The sequence below is a fragment of the Pongo pygmaeus genome, chromosome 5, assembly GCF_028885625.2.
Source record: "Pongo pygmaeus isolate AG05252 chromosome 5, NHGRI_mPonPyg2-v2.0_pri, whole genome shotgun sequence".
In the NCBI taxonomy this organism is placed as follows: Eukaryota; Metazoa; Chordata; class Mammalia; order Primates; family Hominidae; genus Pongo; species Pongo pygmaeus.
Window position 1 is genome coordinate 142,687,368 of NC_072378.2, and position 14,489 is coordinate 142,701,856.

Here is a 14,489-nt window from a genome sequence, read left to right on the forward strand (position 1 = left end):
TTCCCTACCTGTTAATGTGAGAGAGTTGGGCAGAAGAACTTTAGCTTCCCTTAAATGCTACAACTCAGTGTCTCTATTAATCATACCGTTTATTCATCAAAATGAATACTGATAAAAATGACAAGTAGAACACACCCTACATGTTCAGGCCTCTGGAATTGGTGGCAGCGTTCCAGCTTCCTTTCTGCCTGTAACTGTGAGTAAGTCCTGCTTTACCTCTTCCCCACCACCCCCCGCCCCCGCACCCACCAACAGTTCTCTATCATAAGCTAATCAGCGTGAAATAATTGTTAGGGCACGTCTGTGTGTGGCCTGTGCATGTGCCAGTGTGTACACCGTGCAAGCTGAACTGTTGAGGTTCTGGATGTGCATACAGCCCTGGCACCGGAAGGTTTGCCTCTAGCATTTTGTGGACTAACTCTGGCAGTACACAATGGGAAGAAAACCTCTTTCCAAATGTGAGCCCTTTTCTCATTCCCAAGGAGGTGTGTCCAGATCCCTTTGCCAGGCAGCTACTTTACAGGAGCATTGGAGAGCAGGCAGCTAACTTTCCCCAACGAGCAGCTGGATTTACGTTGGCAAATCAATCTCTCTCAATAAAATGTTATGTGACCATCTTCCCAGCCCCCTGTTAACATCCCTTCATTTTTTCGAGCAAGCGAACTAGTCAGAGAAGACAGAAAAGTTAAGTAAAGAAAGTGGCAGAAAAGTGAAGCAAAGCAACAGCCCGGGAGCGTGGCGGGGGGACCCGCGCGGGGACTCGGGTGGGCTGCAAATGCTGGGGAGATGCCACAGGAGCGCCTGCCTTCCCAGCTACTCCTTTCTCTCGCCGAGGGTCTCTCGGGTTCAGCGCTCCCGGCGTTTCGGCGACCTCCGGGTCCGCCCTGCCCCCTCCCAGCCCGGGAGCTGAGCCCGGCTCTGCGCCCATCGCCCACCCCACGCTGACCCCCCCACTCTCCCTTCGCTGCTCGCTCCAAGAGCGCCTGTCCCGCCCCGTGGGGCGACTTCTCCCTTTCGGCCCTGGGGTTGAAGATCCTGGGTGGGGCAGCTGCGCCTTCGGGACAGCCCCAGCCGCGGAGCTCCCAGACCAGGGCAGCGGGAGTCGGGTCATACGCCCCCCGCAGCCGGGGCCGCCGCACCTGAACCCAGCTCCAGTCACGCCGCGGCGCCGGAAGCGCGGGCGGAACGCACAGGTCCAGGGAGAGCCGCCTGCGCCCGCGAGGGGGACCCAAGTCCCCAGGGTGGTGGCCGAGTCCCGCCTCCCGCCAGCGGGGGCGAGGACCTGCGACGCGCACCCCTGCCTGGCCCGGTCTCCTCAGCACCAGCCCCATGCACACCCGACTTCCTCAGCTTCTCGCCCTCACCCTGCCAACTTCCCTGCGAGGAGGAACCTGCCGCCAGCCTGCTTCCTCGTCCGCAGGCCCTACGCTGAACGCTGCCGCTTCCAGGGTTCACCTTGTGCCGTCGGGAAAGCCCATGAACTCTCCAGAAACGGCGTAAAGGAGGGTCCCGCCGCGGCGCACGGCTGGGGCGCCTGGGTTCCCCCTGGGTAGAGCAGCGGCAGCAGAGCGGGAAAGTGGTGGAGGATGATCTTGCGGCCAAAGGGGACCTCGGCGCAGTAATGTCAACATGTAAGTCTCACCTTTCAGCTCGGAATTCCTTCACTCTTTTATCTGTGTCCACCTTCTGCCGCCCCCTCCCCGACCACCTCACCCTCAAGAGAAATGATTTTTTTAAGGACTTCAACTGCACGGAGGGAATAAACCGGTTTGTCTTCAGTTTGCCCCTCGAGGCACTGAGGAGTGGGACTGTTGCCAAGTGGAGTTGTGACATGTGTGTGTGGCTGGTTTTTTTTTTTTCCCCCAGCGAGGTAAACCTCACATTTGGGCGGCGTAAAGCCTAATAAGAAGGGCAGGGCTTCAAGAATGGGGAAAACGTGTGTTCAATTCAAATTAAACAAGGAGTAACAGGCACCGCTCTTCAGTCCAGGGGCCTGGCCCTGCCAAGAAGGCGCTCTCCGGGATCAACACCTGGGGGCTTGGAAGGTACTGGTATGCCGAGAAAATGTTGACTTTACACATTGTCACCATTGACTGTAGAAGTTATTCTTGGATCTTTGGGGTGTTTGAGTTTTTTTTAAGGTGTGCAGAAAATGTTTTCAGTGTGCTTTGTAGATTAAGAAGTAATTAAGGGTTATGCCACGTTACGTGATAGGATTTGAGGGGACTTCCATAGACTTATGGGGGGCGGGGGGAATTGGGGCATGGAAACAGAGAAACCTAAAAGGTTTTGCCTTCATAGAATTGTCATCCTAATGGTGAGGTGGCGCACAGCGACCCCATGAAAGGGTCGCCAAGCACCGTCTGGCCTTCCAGAATGAGAAAACGAAGATTGTACTCGAAAGGGCCAAGCTTATTTTTGTGGCCAACTAAGAAGTTTCTTTTTCTTATAATGGGTAATTTTCCTTCTGATGTTTTACTTAATCTTGGGCGGACACCGTGACAGACATTTTATCCCCTTCCACTAACTCATGCACAACAATTTCTAGAACTTGGTACTTAACCTCCTTCCCCGAACTCCTGGATCTTACATGAATTTACTCTTTCAGTTCAGTACATGGGGAAAGACCTGCCCCCTAGGTCCTGTTTTTCCAGACTTTCCTGCACTTTCCATTCCCTACTTCCCCACTCCCCAACACACATTTTTAAAATAGGAGAAAGAAATGATAGTGCCCACAAGCCTAGCACTCTGTAACTCTGTTCCAGGTACTGTGAGATGTAATCAGAAATGAACTACTTATTTTTACCGAAACAGCATGTGAAATAATTCCACACCTGGGAGTTTTAAAGTTTCCTTTATGCCAGTGGAATCGGCAAGGTATAACTTGAAAAAATTTATTTTGGGATACAGCCAGCATTTTCATATAAAACTTGTTCTCATATACAGGCTACACATTTTGAAGTAATATGAGCTTGTTTTCAACTTCAGTTTTTCTTGCAAATATACTAGGGATTTTAACAGCAGATATTTGCCCAGTTTTTTTCAGCTTTCCTAAGCATTTAGATCTTATGAGAAAAAAAGCATATTACACATAAAAGTATAAATACCTGTTTTTAAAATGAAAGATGTTAAACTTATCAATAGGTAATGTAAAAATTTCCTGATCATGAAATTAAGTTATATAGTCCATTTGAATTTTTCGTGATTAGAAAATCATGTCATTATAGGGTAAAAGCGTGAATATGAAATCACATAGAAAATAGGGCTTGATACCTGGATCTGAGATTCTTTATTGAGCTATTTTGACTGAAAGTTTTCATTTTTTACCAGATGGCAAGTATATTTTTTTCCATTTTGCTGTTTACGATTCATATGGAGTGGTTTAGGATGGTCTGATTCTTTTTAGGTATTGGTTTGTTAGAATATATGGAAAGAATTACCAACCTTTCCAAGATTAATATTCTTACTATCTTGTTGAAAAATGTTAAAATGGGTAACATAAGCTATATTATCCTTTAAATTTTAATAGATTCAAGTTCAGAAACTACTTAAGTGTATTTTCTGCCTCCTTGTGGAGAAAGTATTTGTATATTGTTATGCTCAAGTTCTTTAATTATAGACTTTACGAATATATTTGGGAGTTGTAGTGACTGCATATTTTTCATACCCTAAGAAATTTAGTAGATGTAGCAAGACTTGCATTAATTCGTCTCAAGCTGCATGAAGCTACTGTTCCATTTATGGCTTATATAAATTACATGACATTGTGCTTTTTCAATATGAATTGTGAATAAGGCTATTGTCTCTTGGCTTATGGGAAATATTAGAAGCCTGTAGTTTTGTAGCCTAACTGGACACATGACTCTGATGTCTGGAAATAATGATTTGAAAGATAATTAGTTTACATATTAAAAATAAACTAATGACCGCTTTTTAAAACCTGATCATTTTTCTAATGGCCTATATATCTTACAGAGTTTACGTTTCTGATGGGATGATTAAAAGTTTTTACAGTCTATTTAGAATTTAGACTAAATAGAAAAGACATTGTTCAATGTTTGTGGAATGCATGGGCAAAAACTGTAACTTTCAATTTTCATTTCTAATTGGATGAGATTATTATCTACATTGGATGATGTTAAGATGCATACTAGTTGACTGGGGTGGTGCCATATAAAGGATATATTGATCAAAAAATGTGGCTACCTGAGTGTCATCTTACTTTCTATTATAAGCATTACTTGAAATGGAATTATCTGGAATGCCTTAAAAAAAAGCTTCAAGATTCATTTATTTAAAACAGAGCAAATATGACAAAAGTTTAACATATTTAAGTCTTTAAGAAATCACAAATCAATGAAGAAAATATTTGTATTTGTAATAGAAAACCATACAAATGACTTGAACATGACAATCCAAATAAAGGAAATTCAAATGAGATGCAACTTCTTTTATCAAAGTGACAGTGATTAAAGCAATAATACTCAATAGTGAGGAGAGGGCCGTGACATGAAAACAGTGATATGTTTCAATGTAAATGTGAATTTTTTAACTCTTTTAGAAATCATTTTAAATCTACAGGAAGTTTTCAAGAATAAAAGTAATGCAAAGAACACACCTCTATACCTTTTACCCAGAATCACCTATTCTAATTATTGGTCCCATTTGTTTAATCATTCCCGTTCCTCCTTTCCTGCCCCCCCACCAGCCCCTCCTGTACACACACACACACACACACACACACACACACACAATTTTTTTCTGAACCATCTGAGAACAAGTTGTATACATAAGGGCTTAAGAGTTTAATTTTTCAATTGAAATTTTAAAGATATTTCTAACTTCAAATATAGTTGCCAAAAAATAGAGATCCTGTATACCTTTGACCCAGTTCCCCCAATGGTAGCATTTGGAAAACCTATAGTACAATATTAAAACCAGTATATTGACACAATTTACTTCTCTTTTTCGGATTTCCCGTTTCACGTGTACTCATTCTTGCGTACCTATGTGTGTAATTCTTAAGGCTGAGTTTTACTCTCACCTCTAGTATAAGCCAGTTATGCATGTTACTGTTCAAATAAAGTTTAAGATTTGTGCAGGGTTGAGGAATAAATCAGCCTTTTTGAAGTGGAGGTACACCCAGCTTAATAAAGGTACTCAAATCGAGTTAATAGAATAGCACTTTTTTAAAAATACCTTGCTTTGGCTCAGGAGCATGATCTTTAGCCAAAAAAAAAGAAAAACAATTATGAGCAGACTTGAATAAACCAAATTACTGTTCTTTTCATTCTGGAAGAATTAAGGTCTTTTCTCTGCCATTCGCCAGTCCCTTTTATGAAAAGATTTGCCATAGAAACAGAGTTGGGATATGGTGAAAGCAGTTATTTCTGACAGTTGCTGGTATTGATTGCATTAGTATCATATCAATTTCTCTACTAATATCAAAATTTCTTCACTAATTTCTCTTTAAATTGTGACTTTTGGGGAAACCAGTAGGAGTAGAGAGATGGAAAGTGGTAGGTTTTTAAGATTATTTCGGTGATCCATTTGGATAAAATAATGCTTACAAGGAATCATATCCACATTTAAAGCAATTCTATAGAAGGGTTACATTCTAAAGCTTCCAGAAACAGGACTAAAGCAAATTGTATTTTGTAGCCTACGTAGATTGAAAAAGGGAACAAGTTTGCAACAGAGGTAGTGTGGGTCTCAAAAACGATGCTAGGTTGGAAGCCAAGTGACAAAAAGGATCTTTTGGCTCTGACACCACTGATCTTATGATCTTGGGCAAGTAGTTTAGTATCTCAGTTCTTCACCTGTAAGATGATAGGTTTTTTTTGCATAATCTTTAGGTTTCTTCCAGATATAGGAATCTATGACTGTCTTTTACTTAAAAAATGTTCCTGCTGTCTTCAGTAGAACTTTAAGGCCACAATCAAAATGGTTTAAGAGTGTACTTTTGTGTGTGTGTGTTTTTTTTCCTTGTAGTTCCTATTTAGAACCTTAGTAACCCTGTTCAGGATTTTCCATTCTTGGGAGATAGTTATTTAAATCTCAGGGATATATCTTTGCTAAGTGATCCCCTGAGAAAACACATAGTACTTTCCTTCCTCTGTTCTATTCTTAATTTATTTGTTTATCTTCTTCAGTAAACAGTAAAGTGGATGAAAGTTGGCCTGTCCTATGGTTTGTTTAGTTACAAGTGCTTGCCTTGTTGGGTTTCTTTTCTGTCTGAAGTGATAGAGTCTGGAGACATGGAATGCCTTAAGCCATGGTTATCATTTGCAACTGATAGGATTGCAGGCAGCTTTGATAAGACAGCTTCAGAATTGAATATGGAATCCCTAAATGCTGAAACCTTTTATAGCAAAGAAGTTGCCTGAGCGCATAAACAGTGTTTTGTGGCCAAACTAATGAGCAGGAATCTATGAGTATTATTTAGAGATTAAATGAATCTGAGAGAGAGCCATTATTCACACGTTGATGAAAGATGATTGTCGTATGTCAAAAAGTGTAAGAAGCTGGGAATTCTCTTGAGCTGATACATCCTTCTGTTAATATCTGTAAGGGTGACAGCCAGGTTTGATTGGTCTGTCTCTTTATTTTTCTGGACCTAAGTTTCCTTTTTTTGTGAAATGAGGTTAGATTAGACTTCAGCATTGGTCCTCCTAGCTCTAAATTTCTTTGAATATATAATTGTGCTTTTGTTTTAAAAGCATACTCATTCATCCAGCATCAGTAGGAAACAGGCCTATTCTTCCAAATAAGTAAACTTTCTATGGAACGGAAGTTTGTCACCTACCGTTTTAAAAGCCCCGACAGATTACCCTGTACTGTTATTTCAAGTTCTTTTTGGTGGGTAATATCCTATTTACAGAAGAAAAGACTAAGGGTTTAAGTACTTGCCCTACAAACCACACAGTTTATAGAGGCACCAGGAGGTAAGTTGGTGCTGTTCGAGAGTCCACATCCATTATTATAATTACTAATTTCTTACTTACTAAAACATACTTCTCATTAGCAGTACTTCTTTTAATCTCAAATATTTTGGATGGATGGATTTGAAAACATAACTTGCAAACAACAGATACTCTTCAAATCTTAACCTTTTCCTGGTTTCGAATTTTCCTAGTTTAGAATTTCCATCAGGAGAGCTGCATGATTCTAGAGCTTCTAGTTTGGTGAATACTAAAACATGGCTTGAGTTTCAGATACTACTTAACATTTCTTTATTCATAGCAAACATGAATAACCAATTTCATTTCTGGCCCAGGTGTTCCCAGAAGTGACCACAAAGTCAATTGATTGGTGTTGGCATATGAGATTAATCTTGTTGACTCTTGCTTGAGTCTTTTCCTTTGATTTCACTGTGGACAGAATAACACCACTTGAATGAGAATGCCTGGAATGATAGTAATAATAATAATAGCTAATATTTATTGAGTACTTGCTGAGTGTCAGGAACTGTTCTTGAAAGGCATCGTCTTATGTAATCATCTCAGCAACACTGTGGACTAGGTTCATTGCTGTTCCTTATTTTACAGGTAAGAAATAGGAGGCACAAGGCGATCAAGCAATTTCCCAAGGTTTGCAGCATAGTTCATAAGTAGCAAACCAGATCTGTCTCACTCTAAGCTTGTTCTCTTGGCTATGAGATGGAGATGGTCTCTTAAAGTTTAAAAATGCAGGCCTGAGGCAAGTGCAGGAGTCCTTTGATGTCTAATTTTGCTCATTTGAGTATTTCCCTTTCTGCTTTTCTGTTTAGTATTACACATTTTGCTCAGGTAAGCAAACTTCAGGCTTTAGGGTAGATATTACTGTAACCCTAAAGTATCTTATTAGTTGCTCCTTGATAAAATGAGTCTCAGTTACTACTTACAGGCAAAGTAACTCTCTCTCAGGGGATTTTCAGGTTTCCTGGAGATTTCTGACTATTGCTTACTTACCTTCCTGCCTCACAACTCTTCTGCTCACCAGTCCACTTATGGTCCTTTTTGATGACTGATTTTTGTAATTTCTTCCTTCTTTGCTGGTTTGCCTTTTTTTTGGATGGTGCTGATTCAATGAACTGTATTATACTATTGTTTTGAGACAATGTAATATGAATGTTCCTTTCTAAATCATTATTAAGTATAATTTTCAGAATTAAATGAGTAAGTCGTGCAGAAGGATTGTTGAGTTTTCAAAACACTACCTCTCCGTCTAATGTCATTTACTACTTTCTATAATACCTGGTGTTCAATAGCCATTTAAAAACTTTATAGCTATTTTATATATAAAGACTTTACCTTTTTTGGATTGTTAATGCTTCAAGGTATCACTTTAGGGGATAGAACAGAGTTTGGGCAATTTGGTTTTATGTTAAATATTTCCATTTGTAAAGCAGCAGGCATTAAGGAAAACATTTCCTTACAGTCTAAATTTCTGGGAGATTATAAGGAAGGTCAATAGAAACATCCTTCTTCTACCCAGATGAACATGAGTCTGGTGAGGCTGAAGCTAACATTGCTTTATTTTTTAATAAATAATTTTTTTGAATTGTCTGACTACCCATCTTCATGCAGAAATCACCTATTATATATATTTTGATAAGGAAAGTGCTACCATGTGGCAATAAAATGCATGGATTTATTTTCTTTTGCTAATTAGCTTGAAGGAAGTGATCAAGTCGTCGTCATCTTTTAAGTTCCTCCTCTATTTGGAAGCAAGGAAGAAAAAGGTTTATTTTCCAGTCCCTACTGGAAACCTATAGTTTTTACTTTATTTGTCATAATGCTTTACTGAATGTTGAATGTCCTAATTGCCATTTTCTTTCTTTGCAGGATGTTTCGCTCAGATCGAATGTGGAGCTGCCATTGGAAATGGAAGCCCAGTCCTCTCCTGTTCTTATTTGCTTTATATATCATGTGTGTTCCTCACTCAGGTAAGACTCTTTCTCTTTCACACCTGGCATTTAATCATGATGACATTGTCTGCAGTGTAAGCATGCTACTTATTTATGTTGCCTTACTTTTACTTACTGCTTTTTTTTTTTTTTCCTGTTTCTATCCTTATGGGGCGGTTTTTTTCTGTTTATGATTTGTCTGTCCTTTTTGAATTTTGTGTGAATACTATTTCTTCGATCATTGTTTTATTTTCTAATGAGTTTATTTCTTTAATCTTTGTTGTCTTTTATTTATTTACTTAGCCCATATTGAGTGATGAGATAACTACATAAATCGCATTTAAAAAGTGGTAGCTGTTTCTTCTACTGTTGAATAAATATACGGTACTTCTCTTTTCAAGTTTTCATGTAGTTATTTATGAAAAGTACAGACTTTGCTAGTTTCATTCATCCTCATTTTATTAGCATGTTGCAATATGAGTTAGGAATTGGAAATTAAGTTTTTAGACTATGCAGTTTAATGTACTTGATATGAAAGTTAATTTTAATTACAGCATTTTTGGAATTAAAGTATCTATTTTTTCTAATTACATTTTTTTGAACTTTGAAATAAGATCTTGGTGGCTGTTGAAAAAACTAAATTTTCTGTAAACAGCAAATTATATGAATAAGCCAATTAGAGGCTGAGGAATGTGAATGATATTTAAAAGTAAACTGTTTCTTCATTTTCTGGTTTTGTCACTGAACTGAGCAAATTTATTTAAGTCCGTTCTATTTTATTCTTTGTTTTCTCCTGGTGTATGTATTAGGCTTATTATGTTTTCCTTTAGAATAAAGCTAAAATGTCAATTAAGAAAATCATAATTCTTGAACTCTTATGTATTTATTACTTGGAATTTAATCAAGATTTATTAATTTCATATTTATAATATATATTATCATAAAGAATACATTTTAAACATCATGGAAATAGATTATCTGCTAAAATTGCTTATTCATGCATCAAGAAATTAAACTTGTATTGAGATGTGAAAACTTTTTTTTCCAAGCCTCCAAGTGTTTTAAGAGTTTCAATTACTTACTTGGAAAATCCCTGGCACTTATTTAATGGCTTCAAAACAGAACAGATCTTTCAGTGAATTTTGTGTGTGTATGTGTTAGAATTTTATTGTAAAGCCATTTTCCTTATTGCTGTCGTTATTAGAGGAAACACACTTGTAAACAGATTGGAAAATTAAAGATAGATTTTATGATGTACAGTGTTGAACTTTCAAAAGTGATTCTCTAAGAATCAATTACATGATATGAGATAAATTATGAGATTAACATTATTAGTTGAAGTCTGTTTACTTTCATTTTTGTTAGGTCGTGCATTTATATATTTTTAAGGCTTCTTGAGACCACGGCACCTCCAATTTGGACTTTTAGATGTCAACATTTTAATTAATATGTGCACATTCTTGAATTTTAATCATTTGAATAAATGAAGCACGTGTTTTTAGGCTAAAGAAAAGGAATCAACTTGTCTGGGACCAGGCTGAGGGAAGAGAATCACCTGGGGTACAAAATTTAAGGAGGCACTCATTCTCAAGGTCACCGGAATCAAAGTACTTACACTTGTTAAGTTACTGTCTCACACAAGATTTTCTTATTTTTTGTTATTTCCTGCATTATTAAACTTTTTGTGTATCAGATAAGGTCTTGTGACAGATAGTTTTCTGTTTCACTTTTGAGGCCAGACCATTTTGTATTAATACCTATATCACTCTAATAATGACTCATTTAAAATGCCACCACCTCACAGGTAAATATCTGAATTCACAAACACTCTTTAGAGGGTATTATTGGTATTTTAATATAAAATTTTTGCCTTATAAGATGACTCAGCATGGGGTTCCTTATAATGAACTCCCAAGCCATTTAAAATAATGCATGTTACAACTTTGGATATATCTGATATTTAAAATCTTTTTTTGCATAAATCAAAGTGTAATACTGCTGTGTTTTTGAAGACTAGTGCTTAACTGATGTTATATCCCTGTTTACACTTTCATTGACTAATTTTTTGCTTCTCTGGATAACCCCTAGATGATCTCAAGTGGCTTTAAATGGTATCTTGATGCCAGTGTCCGCTAAATCTGTATTGTCCATCCTGGCCCCTAGAGCCATCTCTTGAGTTGCTGATCCTCATCTACCCTTGGATTTATAATAGGCCTTAAACTTCAAATGTGCAAACAGGACTCCTAGTTCCTATCTCCTATCCTCAAATCTACTTCTCTTTTAATCTTTAAAATTCCTCCTTCTATCCTCCTATTCTCTCCCACTCTCACTATTTTGTAGACACATTGGCCTTTCTACTCCTTGTCTGTGCCTTCCTAGTCTCCTCTTCTCCCTCACCTGGTTCTTTTTGACACTCAGATCTCAGTTTAATTATTACCACCTCACATAATCCTTCCCTATCCCTCAATTCAAAGGAGCTCCACTGGATCATATCATGTTCTTAGTGATAATCTGCATAGATTTTGGTTGTTGTCTTGTTTGTTAATGTTTTGTTAATTTGACTGTGATAGCTAGGTTAGGAGATTGGCAGATCTCTTCTGGTTGTTATGATTGACACTTAGTTCAGATGATTAAAATTAGAATCTTATGGTTTGATACCAATAACGTCCATAGTTTAATTCTTATAATAGAATTGCAGTATTAAGTTTGCTAGTAGGTAAGTTAACATTTGTATTTCATGGGACACTTAAAAAAGAAATATGTGAGTTTTGTGACCTTCTGGATTTTCAAAAGTAGTGTGGAAAAATAGCTCACTGTGTCTTGACAAGTGATGATTATAACCTTTAATAAGAACTACAATAAAATAACAGTTTAGAATATTTACACTCATGCCATAGAAGTATGCCTTAAAACAGTAAAATGCGATTTATTTTTACCCACTATCTTGAAACCATTTAGAAAAGTTGACAACATCCAATACAATCAAAATTGTTGGGAAAAGAGCGTGCACTGACACCGTTGACTCTTTTGGGAGAGTAGTTAGGTAACACATAAAAAAATTAAGAATGTGTACATTGGTATATCACTCTCACATATAGGCATATACCCTATAAAATAAAAAACAGAAATATGTAGAGAAATCTGTATCACTGTGTTAACTAGCATTGCAATAGCAAACTGGAAGAGACGTTGTTCACTGAAAGGGGGATGCTTATGTGCATTATTTTACATTCCTTCCGTGGAATACTGTGCAGTGCCTCAAAACAATGTGGTCAAACTGCTTATTTGCTTGGAAAGCTATTCATGATAATAATGTTAAATTAAAAAGCAAATTATAATCAGGCACTGTGGCTCACACCTATAATCCTAGCACTTATATAAGACTTTGTAAACATGTTAACAAAACATGGAATGATACTCATCAGGCTTCTAAAATGGGTTGTCTCGGAGGCACAGTTTGGAGAAACAGGAGGGATGACGATGGAACTTCATACACCTCTGAATTTTTTTGCCTTCTTACAATGATCAGGTATTACTTTAGTAATCTGAAAAAAGCTCATGAATTTCTTTTTTTAAAAAAAAGCCACATAAAAATGACCAGAGAGGCGTAGAAGTGTATGAATATTTAAATTTTGTTAGTTACTTAACTGTTACTGTGGCTCTTTCTTCACTTAATAGGAATCTCTAAAAGGAGTTTCAGATAATAACTTCTTTTTTGTGGCCTAACACTCCATGACTCTGAAGATGAATGATGATATCTCAAGCAGACAGAGGGTTATGGATTCAAGTAGAGTGGGAAACAGCCAAGAGCCAATACATTTCTAAGCAACCAGGAGCTTGTTTCCACACAGATCGTCTTAGTCATGAGCAGTGCGGGAGGAGCCTCCCTTCTCTCCTGAAAATTAATGATATCAGCAGATCGTTTCAAAGCACAGTGTTATTCTGATATCTATGAGACATCAACAGCTACAAGGGGAAATGTTTCTGAAAGTAAAATCTGGCCTGAATTGTGTACTTTGTAGCCCAGGGCACAGCATAGTTCTGGAAGGCAGGTGATTGTGTAAAAAGAAGCTTGTGCTTTTTTGTTTGTTTGTGTTAATTTTTCTTATGATCATAAAATGAACAGTTATTATTTAGTAGTATGTGTTAATTTTTCTTATGATCATAAAATGAACAATTATTATTTAGTATCAATTACATTGCAGTCTATATTTAAGAATTAAATCAAAGTTTGGTCAAAGGACTTTCAAATGTCTAGAAAAATCGTTTTATGAATGTGCACTTTTTAAAAAAAATTCAGTATTGTGTATTGAAAATTACTAAGTGTATCTTAAAGGTCAAAAATAAGGCTCTAATTGTACAGACCAGTTTGCATATAATGATAAATGTGTATGTGTGTTTCACTCAGAATCAAAGTGCTCCAAATTACTGTCTGAAGCTTTCAGCTAAAAGGCTGTTTTTCCATTTCAGACCTCAGATTAGAATCAATGTGAGTGAATAAATAAAATCTAGAAAGTTTTATACAGATATTTCCTTGAGGCAACTTTCTAGATAATTTTCTTCATACACCTTTGGATGGCCTGAATTCGATGTTGTTCAATATGAAATCATACATTGAGGGGTCATAAAGCCAATTACATAAACATAGAATGGGAATGACCTGCCTTGTCACCACAGTGACAATCTCAAGTGACCCAGCAGTGTGATGGGACCACTAATGAAACTGACACCACTTAAATGATATTAGGAAGAGGGAGATGTCAGGAGTCCTACTTTTTGTTGGTCAGATCACGCTTGGCTCCAGGCATGATTGTCATAATGTAGAGAGGGTTGGTGAACAGAGAATATTTAGACGAGGCACACCAGCATACTGATGAGTCTCAAGCTATTTGAGGAATTTTTGGAGCAGTCCCTGTCAATACTGAGTGAGTGAAACCTCTTTAGAGGTGGGCTGCGACTGTGAACTCCCTTTGTGTCATCCACAACATTCTTGCTTTCGTGTATCAATTTGTTTGTTTTTTAAGTGCAAATTTTGTTGCATTGTTGCATTAAAAATGGATGTAGAGAAATGGCACATTTACTTTAAAGTAATAAAGTCAGTAGGAATAAGATACTAGCCTTTAGATATCTGGAGAGTGGTCATCTGGAAGTGATAACAGACTTCTAAGTATCTCAAAGAGCAGAACTAGGACCAGTGTGTTAATGCTGTAAGAACCAAATGACTCTCTTAGTAATTAATTGTCCAAAGATAAACCTAGCTGTCCTTCAAATTCCCCTATCACTAGTAATCAGTACATGAAGGAATCTCAGTATTGAGGAATTTGTACCAGAAACCTTGAAGACCTCTTTAGCCTACAGTCCAATCATGGAGTGTGTGTGTGTGTGTGTGTGTGTGTGTGTGTGTGTGTGTATGTGTTATACAGTCTGTTTTGTTTTGTGCACATAGTTTTAATTGTTTTACCTGTAAAGTTTCTTCTGTGTACTTCCAATTTTAGCAGGTACTTTTAATAATGAACTAGACCTAGAGGTTGGGCGGGTAACTTTCTTGGACAAGATAACCCTGGGGAGCTCTAGACTTTAATGGGGACATACCAACTCTGAG

General features: G+C 37.8%; 1 protein-coding gene across 11 annotated transcripts in view; it reads left to right on the top strand.

Moving 5' to 3' along the window:
* The first annotated feature begins 641 nt into the window (after positions 1-641).
* ADGRG6 (adhesion G protein-coupled receptor G6) overlaps positions 642-14,489 on the top strand; it is a 142,194-nt gene continuing 128,346 nt past the window's right edge. For 7 of the 11 annotated variants that reach the window (XM_063666662.1, XM_063666666.1, XM_054492668.2 and 4 more), the window contains exons 1-2: positions 642-1,631; positions 8,826-8,926. In XM_063666662.1, coding sequence (XP_063522732.1) covers positions 1,630-1,631; positions 8,826-8,926 — 103 coding nt within the window. In that variant the 5' untranslated portion in view covers positions 642-1,629. Of the gene's footprint in view, positions 1,632-1,719; positions 2,052-8,825; positions 8,927-14,489 lie in introns of those variants that run through there. The other 4 variants (XM_063666664.1, XM_063666663.1, XM_063666665.1 and 1 more) reach the window with 4 other exon arrangements.